This window comes from Culex quinquefasciatus, chromosome 1, assembly GCF_015732765.1.
Source record: "Culex quinquefasciatus strain JHB chromosome 1, VPISU_Cqui_1.0_pri_paternal, whole genome shotgun sequence".
Lineage (NCBI taxonomy): Eukaryota > Metazoa > Arthropoda > Insecta > Diptera > Culicidae > Culex > Culex quinquefasciatus.
Window position 1 is genome coordinate 4,760,464 of NC_051861.1, and position 8,722 is coordinate 4,769,185.

The 8,722-nt window shown below is 42.3% G+C and overlaps 1 protein-coding gene across 2 annotated transcripts; it reads left to right on the plus strand.

The window, feature by feature from the left end:
• The first annotated feature begins 220 nt into the window (after positions 1-220).
• On the plus strand, positions 221-6,116 carry LOC6032579 (heterogeneous nuclear ribonucleoprotein 87F). Of its 2 annotated transcripts, none has more exons than XM_038249825.1 (5): positions 221-495; positions 1,843-2,317; positions 2,386-2,925; positions 3,978-4,127; positions 4,624-6,116. In XM_038249825.1, the coding sequence occupies exons 1-4, from the start codon at positions 451-453 to the stop codon at positions 4,037-4,039; spliced, it is 1,122 nt and encodes a 373-aa protein (XP_038105753.1). In that variant the 5' UTR covers positions 221-450; the 3' UTR covers positions 4,040-4,127; positions 4,624-6,116. The 2 variants fall into 2 exon arrangements, with proteins under 2 accessions (XP_038105753.1, XP_038105754.1); XM_038249826.1 differs by having other exon boundaries at positions 2,386-2,916.
• The last annotated feature ends 2,606 nt before the right edge of the window (positions 6,117-8,722 follow it).

The window sequence follows — 8,722 nt, forward strand, 5'->3', positions numbered from 1 at the left end:
GTCAGAATCGTAAAATGTAAAGTTGTCATTCCCCTCGATAACCCTCAAAATTTTGTTCCACTTTCCTTCCGTTCCCCCCGTACACCTTCCTCCATCTACCTACTTTGCGCTTGCCGGTAAAACTTTTTTGACAGCTACCCTGCCGCCGCCGCCGCCGCCGCCATTTTTCTTCTTCTTCGCGGGGACCAACCTGAAAACGAGCAGAGGCAGCTTCTTCACTTCACTTCAGTTTTGCCTTTCGTTGCGCGCGGGTCGTTTTCTCTCTGCCACGACGACGACCGATTGAGAGGGAGTGAAAAAAAAGCTGCAAGTGTGTTTGTTCAGCGCGCGCCCCTCTTCTTTGCTCGCCTACTTTGTTTCCGGTGCGAGCTACCGGAAGTCGAACCGGATTCGGGTGGAATCCAGTTTAAATTGTGACCAAGAAGGAAAAAAAACCTACCGAGCGAAATCATGAGCGAGGACCACCAAAATGGCGATCACCAGAACGGTGACGAGGTAAGTTTCGTTTGATTTGGGGGGATTTTCTGGTTGAAAATAGTATAGTTTTGTGGCTAGATGTTTGATAGTTGGTTTAAAAGTAATTTCAAAGCTGGTTGATTGATATTTTTGCGAGAATTCGGGTCGAAAGAATATGGCTTGGGTTTTCGGTGCTTGAAATTGCGCCGCCATGTTGGAAATTTCAAGAAAAAATCGACGCGTCGAAGAAAAAAGAAGCAAAGCAGGCGATGATATCATGCTGCAATCACACCAAAAGCTAACGAAACTTCCCTTCGGCACTTTTCACGACTGATTGATGATTAAACCAGAGTGTTTTTTTTAGGTTTGCTTGGTGGGAAAATGTAAACAACGCTTGAAGTTGATCTTTATTTTTCAAACAACTGGAAAATAACGGTGCGATAAGTACCGTGACGTTTTATTGCTTTGAGAAATAAACTCATGTGATATTTGCAAAAGTGTCTCACATGCCAAGCTGCTCATTTCTGTGTAAACTTCACTGTCGACGTGCCAACCGAGCGGTGTTGGTATGAAGTGGGCTCTTAAAATCGAACTCCAACGACACACATCAGACAGTTTTGCTTGATTGAATTTCCTTCAATTACCGAACCGTGGCACGGCATGGTGGGTCTCGTGGCGCAGGGGTAGCGGCTTCGGCTGCCGATCCCGATGATGCTATGAGACGCGGGTTCGATTCCCGCCTTATCCACTGAGCTTCTATCGGATGGTGAAGTAAAACGTCGGTCCCGGTTTCTCCTGTCTCGTCAGAGGCGCTGGAGCAGAAATCCCACGTTAGAGGAAGGCCATGCCCCGGGGGGCGTAGTGCCAATAGTTTCGTTTTTCGTTTCGGCACGGCATGGAAATGACTTTATGGCCCCTTCTTCGTTTTCTTGCCCTCTCGCGTGTGCACTTCTTTTCCGTTTTTGGTCGGTCATTGCCCCCGCGCACTTCTTCAACTTCACCCCCTCCCCAGCAATGTTATTTTCTGAACGAGCACGTCCAACATTGGGAAACCGCCGCTTCGACGCAAGCCAATCAAGTCAGTCAGTTCGCCGGAGAGACCGGAAAGCGTTCAGCTCAAAATATTCAATTTTATTTTTATCGATTGATGGCCAAACGAACGCGCGGCTGTGTGCCACTTTCGTGTTGATTTGACTTGCTGACTCTGGAAGAGGATGTAAGGAGGGTGGAAAGATTGTAACACGAGCGCGCAGGTCCCCGAACCCGAAGGGTGGGTGGGGGAAGGGGTTGTAAACTAGAACATCACGATTGGGCAATGTAAATTCTTCGCGCGAAGCGTGGAAACGGCACGTCAATCACGGTTTCTGTCTCTCTTACCGCTTTCAGGAGATTCGCGAGCCCGAGCACCTGCGCAAGCTGTTCATCGGCGGGCTGGACTACCGCACCACGGACGAAACGCTGAAGGCGTACTTTGAAAAGTGGGGCAAGGTCGTGGACGTGGTGGTCATGAAGGACCCCAAGACGAAGCGGAGCCGCGGCTTCGGCTTCATCACGTACTCGAAGCCGTACATGGTGGACGAGGCGCAGCAGAAGCGACCGCACAAGATCGATGGCCGCGTGGTGGAGCCCAAGCGGGCCGTCCCCCGGCAGGACATTAACCGGCCGGAGGCGGGCGCCTCGGTCAAGAAGCTGTTCGTGGGCGGTCTGCGGGACGACTTTGACGAGGAGCACCTGCGGGACTACTTTGGCAAGTTCGGCAACGTCATCTCGGCGTGCATCGTGACGGAGAAGGAGTCGGGCAAGAAGCGTGGCTTCGGGTTCGTCGAGTTTGACGATTACGACCCCGTGGACAAGATCATCCGTGAGTATTTTTGGGGACGTGGGTTGCGCGAGGCGACATTGCGACTAATTTTCGAATTCTTTCCGCAGTCCAAAAGAGCCACACCATCCAGAACAAGATGCTGGACGTGAAGAAGGCGCTGCCGAAGCAGGAGATGGACCGGTTCAAGAGTGACGGAGTGCGCGGTGGAGGTGGCGGCGGTGGTGGAGCCTGGGGAAATCCGCCCCGTGGAGGTGGACCGTCCCAGAGCTGGGGTCAGGGTGGAGGTCGTGGAGGTGGCGGTTGGGGCCAGAGCCAGCGTGGCGGCCAGGGAGAGTGGGGTAACGGAGGTGGATTCCAGCAGCAGGGTGGATTCAACAACGGAGGCTACGGAAACGGTGGCGGGTACGGCCAGACCGGAGGTGGCGGCAACTGGAACCAGGGTGGAAACCCGTGGGACCAGAGCTGTGGCCAGCAGGGTGGCTGGGGACAACAGCAGGGCGGTTGGGGCCAGCAGCAGGGCGGATTCGAGTCCGGCTTCGGCAACAACTACCAGCAGGGCTACAACGCCGGGCCAGTGCGCGCCGGAGGCTACCAGAACCAGCGGTCGGCACCGTACGGAATGGAATCGTACGAGGGGGGTACGTATGGTACGGTTACCGCTACGAAACAGCATTACTTGACTGACACTTTGTACTCGACTTGAGCACTTTTCACACTAACCAGAGACAAATATAAGAGGACTTTTACGTAAGAATTAGATATATTTTTGTTTTGGCATAACGAAATAGAGCGTGAGGAAGCTAGCGAGGACAACACACAACCAAGCGAGATGATTAAATTTTCAGCGAGCAGAAGGGTTAGGAAACCGCCCATTATCGTTTTCAGGTGCTAATTCCAATCCCAAAGGTTTCCGAAGAAGCATAAGGTGCAGTTCTAAACAGTTATTCGAGGACTTCCAAATTTGCAACAGGAACTCATCAAGAAGCTGCTCTAAACAGACCATCAGTTGAATGTCTTGGCTGTCACGCTATCAAGCGGAAACAACAGCTTACCGCCGTAGTTGAAACTTCATTCATCGTACTCTCCAGTCTCAAGAAGTTGACGAAAGAACTTCACAGCAGCAGCACAGAAAAGTGTAAAGCCGAAGAAACGCAAGCCAAATAGTGTGTCAACTGTTCTGGATCGGTTTCCCCTCCGTTGGCGGGAGAGCGGTGCCGTCCGTTTATCTCAGAGATCAGCATCTTCGTTGTGCATAAAAAAAGCAAAAAAACAAGCAGTTATGCCGCGACATAACCGGAATGGTTTTGAATAACGTAGGTCATGTTATTTTAGTTCATAGAGAGGTACCATAAATTCAATGATGTGCTTGGTAAACGTGCCTGAAGTTTACATCCGTGTTAGGGAAGCGCTTTTTCGGTGGCCAATTTTATGCATTCTTGGTACTTAACCTTCCCGCCTGTGTTAGGGAAGCGCTCATTTTGCTTGAAAATGTCAGTTTTTCGAAAAAAAAATGCGATTTGTGAGAAGCGAAAAGTTTAAGTTCACTTTACAACCTTTTTCTGCTCTCATTCGTGTTGAGCGACGGGAATAGGTGGAAATGTCAAGTTGGTCAGTAAATTTCTGAAAAGTGCTCAATCGCCAGTAACAATTGCGCAGCAAACCAGCTAACATCAACGACATTCCGTCCGTCTCATTCCAGGTAACCAGGGTGGATTCGGCAGCGGGGGCGGTTACGGAGGCGCCGGCAATCGAAGGTATTAAAATGGGCCTTTTGGGGACCAGCTTCGACAACGGCGGCCTGATGCACCTCTGGAGGACGGGCAAAGCTACACATTCTACTGTGTACAAGGTAACTATCGGTTGATTTCGTTTTCGTTTTTTTTTTTCGTTCCTTAAACACACACCCACCCACCCCCGGGTTCTTTTCCCTTCTTGAGTTTTTCGTTCTCCCTGTGTTGATTGCAATTTTTGGCAAAACGTCTTTGCTGCTTCAGTGGATTTCGTTTCAATTTGTGCGAAGGTTGGGACGGGTGGGAGCAAAAAGGTGTGAGTTTCAATCACTGTCGGGATTTTAGAAGAGCGCAGCCCAATTTCTAAAGAGCACAGCAGACAGTAATTTTGATTCACATTGAGATCTTCTGTCGATTCGCGTTTCATTGTTCGTTTGTTTGTTTTTTTTTCCTTCATTAAGTTTCTGGCAGAGAAAGTAAATTAGTCTGAAAGCGCACTTCGTGAACAGCATTTACATTCAACTCCCCACCAAAACAATCAAATTCTCTTTCCACTCTCTAGTTGGTCATTTCTAATGCATGGTATATTCTCTTAATTTTTTGCCTTTTTATTAGGTGTGTTGAGAAACAGAGAGAGAGAGAGAGAGTAAGTCAAGCAAGTTGAGAGGTTCAGAAATCAGGAGTTGATTGACTGAAGCACAGACAAACAGAAAGAGAGTGAGAGAGAAGTAAACAGAGGCAGAGAGAACAATAGGCATCAGCGCTCGCCAGGAAGAGGATAACGAGGAAGGAGAAGGATGGCAGATGGTATCGTGAAAGCAGAAACAGAGAAAGAGCGAGAGAGTGCAGGACGCGAACGCATTCTTATTTTTTTATTACGCTAACCAAGAATACAGCAAATTGAGAAGGAAACAACAACACAATTATAATAGACAAATCATGCAAATTCGGGGTGGGGGGAACTTTTAGTGAAAAGAAGAGAAGTAAGCAGTGTTGGGCAAAACTAGACACGAGAAGAACTAGAACATAACCACCAGCAAAGTACAATCAGTCGCTCGCAGATAAGCTGTTAGTTGAGTCCCGGAGAGAAACGCGCGCTTTCTTCTTTCTCTCACTGGAATTTCTTCCCGCGAGAAGCAGATGTAAAAGAGCAGAAATTTTTCGGGTTCTTTTTTTTGTTTCGTTTTTCTTACGAATTGTGTGACAAACTAAGGTGAAACAAAGCAGAAGAAATATTGATTATGCAAACATTTAAACGTAGACAAACACTACTTTGTAAGGTTCGGTTGTAAGAACAAGTTATCCTTATTTTTCTCTCGCAATATACGCCTACACAAACACATTACACACACATCCACAAATATTACACACACAAAAAAAAGAAACAATTAAGTATAGTAAAGGAATGTTTAGGTAAGAAAAAAAAAACTCGTAAAAATCGTCCATCAAAAGATAAAGATTATACAAAAGAAAACCACACTAAAAACATACCAAAACAAAACAAATTTACTAGTTGAGCAGAAGATTACACAGATGGTAGAAGGTACAGTGAAAAGAAGGCAAGTTATGGGAATCAAACTTAACGCAAACATCTGTACATATTTTCTATCAAATCTTTTTTGTTTTATAAATATTTTTTCGACCCAGCAAGTAACCGTTCTGAAGCGTGCTGTTTTTATATGATTCTTGAAACAAATCTGCCCAAATTTTCCACGCAGATTTTCGTTTTCTTTCCTTGGTTTGGATTATTTATTGGTTGGCCTTCCGTCCCACAAAAACAAAGCAAATCCAACTATTTCCCTTTCGTTGAACGGATTTTTTTAACCTCAAACTCAACATTCTGCAGCAAATCTCGCAGACGAAAACAATAGAATGTATGGTAGTTTGTAAACTTCTATGTCACAGAAGTAGAACAGAGCGTGGAACGACAAAAGGCATAACAAAGAATGAGAAGCAAGTCGCAACAGAAGCGAGAAGTAACGATTCAACTGTACTAACGTGTAGCATTAAAGAACAACTTAAGATTTAATCAAACTAAATGTTCAAATCAAGTAAAAATTTCGAGACTAGTAAAGGATAAAAAGTATAGTGAGAAAAAAAAACCAAAACCAGTTTGTTTTTCTTTTAGCGAGTAAGTTTTGCGTTAGATTTCACTTATTTCCCCTTCCAATCAATATAGGTGTGGTAGAGCTTTGTCAGAGAGCGCAGACTATGACAGGGGCCAGGCCAGGCAGAGATCATGGTTAGTAAAAAAGGAACGAAACCGCTAGTAAGTTACACGGTCGTGTAGAGAAACACCAAACAACCCATTCACACCACCACAATCCCTTTTCGATTCCCGGGCGCTGCTCTTAGAGCAAACAAGAGTCGTAGGAGTGAATCTGTCTCAGTTTCGCTGCGAAACTGAGAGTTGTACACAAACTTCTAGGCGAGATCGCCCCAACTAGACACAATCAACTAGATTTTATGTTTTCTCCCAATTTTTAAACGCTAATCCACTAATCGGTTTTTCCTTTCGTCTTCTTTTTGCGTTGGTGCTTTCCCCCAAATCTTGTTGTCGAAAAAAACAATAACAGTCCGTAGTTGCCTAAAGGTCTCACGACGGCGACTCTGGATGACTCCGATGAAATGGTAAGTAACTGTTTGGCCGAAACTAACGTCGTGACTGTTTAATTAGTTTGTGTTGCATGCATGTCACTTGTCATATTGAACAAAATGTACAGTCGACCGGCTTCTGGGATCAGTTTGTTCCGGAAGTGTCACTGGTGACTATTGGTTGTGTTCGACGAATAAAAGAATGTCCATTGTAAGCGTGAAATAACTATTGTAAATCCATGATGACAAAATCCTTTAAACTCAAAAAAAAAAAAAAAAATGTCCTGAAGGCTCTATTTCTGATGCGGTGTCAATCCGGAACAATGAAAAGTGTTGCGCGTAACGTGACGATTCCCTTTTAGATACTTGAAGTTCCCGTCCGTGTTAGGAAAGTGGTCAACAACGCAACAATTTATTGTTGCATGGAAGTTTCAACAATACGCGCATCCAAAAGCGATTGACGGGCTTACGTTTACATTCTAGGCAAATAAAACCCGCGAAATCATTTTAATAGTTTTTTTTAACAAAAATTTTTAAAATTCGGACTAAACAAATTTCGGATTTCGAAAATCGTAATTAAAAAACCGAAATTTCTAACTTCAGAATTTTAAAAATCTAAAATTAAAAACTCCAAAAAACTAAAAAATCAAAAATTCAAAATTTTAAGAAAAATTCAAAATTTAAAATTCTAAAAATAAGGCCGTTGCAAATATTTTTCTAAGTTTATGTCTGGCATCTGTTGAAGTGGTGATTGAATGTTCTAAAAAACAGAATAAATTTTAACAGCATTGTCCAAAGTTCCGTGTCATATTGGTCATGTGTAACATAACAACCTGCGAAATTTGTTTTGTTAGGGCATCTCCAGCGCTGGGGTGCAAATCAAATTTGCACCCGGCTCATGAATACCGAGATCAAATTTGTCACCTTGAAAAAACTCCGTCATCCCCACCGCTAGGGTAGCAAATTTGCCACCGCGGGGGGCAAATATGGGTTTTTATCATTTTTTGCTCTCGTTTACCTTCAAAATCAATAAATATGTGTTGATTCATGCCTAGAAATGCTAAAAGTTTATCAAACTTTTTAATCCTATTGAAAATTTCAAAGAATTTCATTTTTCTAAAATGTCGAAAGTTAAACCATTTGCTACCCGATTTGATTCCCACCAAATTTGCTCTCGAGTTTGCCCCCGAGTCTCCCACCGCGCGTAGCAAAGCAGGTATCAAATTTGATCTCAAGTTCATCTGTAGAAGAAAAATATGTGTCGGTACCTGTCGGGTACTCATTTTCTGATACCCGACAAGTACCGGCAAGCCGGGGGCAAAGTTTTGAATGCGTGTTTCGGAGATATTTGTATGTCTGCACTTGTGTATGATTCAAAAATTCAAAAAATCAAAATCAAGAAATTTGTAAATTCAAAAATTTAAAAAGTTAAAAAAATCAAAAAAAAAAATCAATTCAAAAATGCAAAAAATACAAAAATTCAAAAATGCGTTTAAATAGCTTATTTTTTTTTCAAAAATTCAAAAAAATTAAAATTCATAAATTTGAAAATTCAAAAAATTCAAAACTGGAGTTTTTTTTTTAAATGTTTAATGAACCAGTTTTTCAGATTTTGCTTTTTGGGTGTTTTTTAATACCCCTGACTGAAGGCGGTTTCAAAAACACCCAAAAAGCAAAAACTGGAAATTTGGTTTATTGGACCTTTTAAAAAAAATCCAGAAAAATTAAAGAATTAAAAAATTCAAAAATTCAAAAATTCAAAAATTCAAATATCCAAAAATTCAAAAATTCAAAAATTTAAAAATTTAAAAATTTAAAAATTCAAAAATACACAAATACAAAATTATTAAAATACAAAAATTCAAAAATCAGTTCAAATAGCTTATTTTTTTCAAATATTCAAAAATTTAAAAATTCTAAAATTCCAAAATTCTAAAATACAGAAATACAAAAAAGGCCGGATCTCAGATATTTTAATAAAAACGGTTATTTTTTTTTAATTTTTCCAGTTGTTTTAAAATTTTATTTTTTTTTTATTTTTTTTAAATATTTTTTTTTTTAATTTTTAAATGTTTTATATTTTTTGAATTTTTTAATGTTATTTTTTTTAATTTACTTC

Coding starts and splice junctions, on each gene's coding strand:
- LOC6032579 (XM_038249825.1), top strand. CDS start 451: ATGAGCGAGGACCACCAAAATGGCGATCACCAGAACGGTGACGAG. Junction 2,318..2,385: donor CCCCGTGGACAAGATCATCC/GTGAGTATTTTT, acceptor TTCTTTCCGCAG/TCCAAAAGAGCCACACCATC. Junction 2,926..3,977: donor GTACGAGGGGGGTACGTATG/GTACGGTTACCG, acceptor GTCTCATTCCAG/GTAACCAGGGTGGATTCGGC.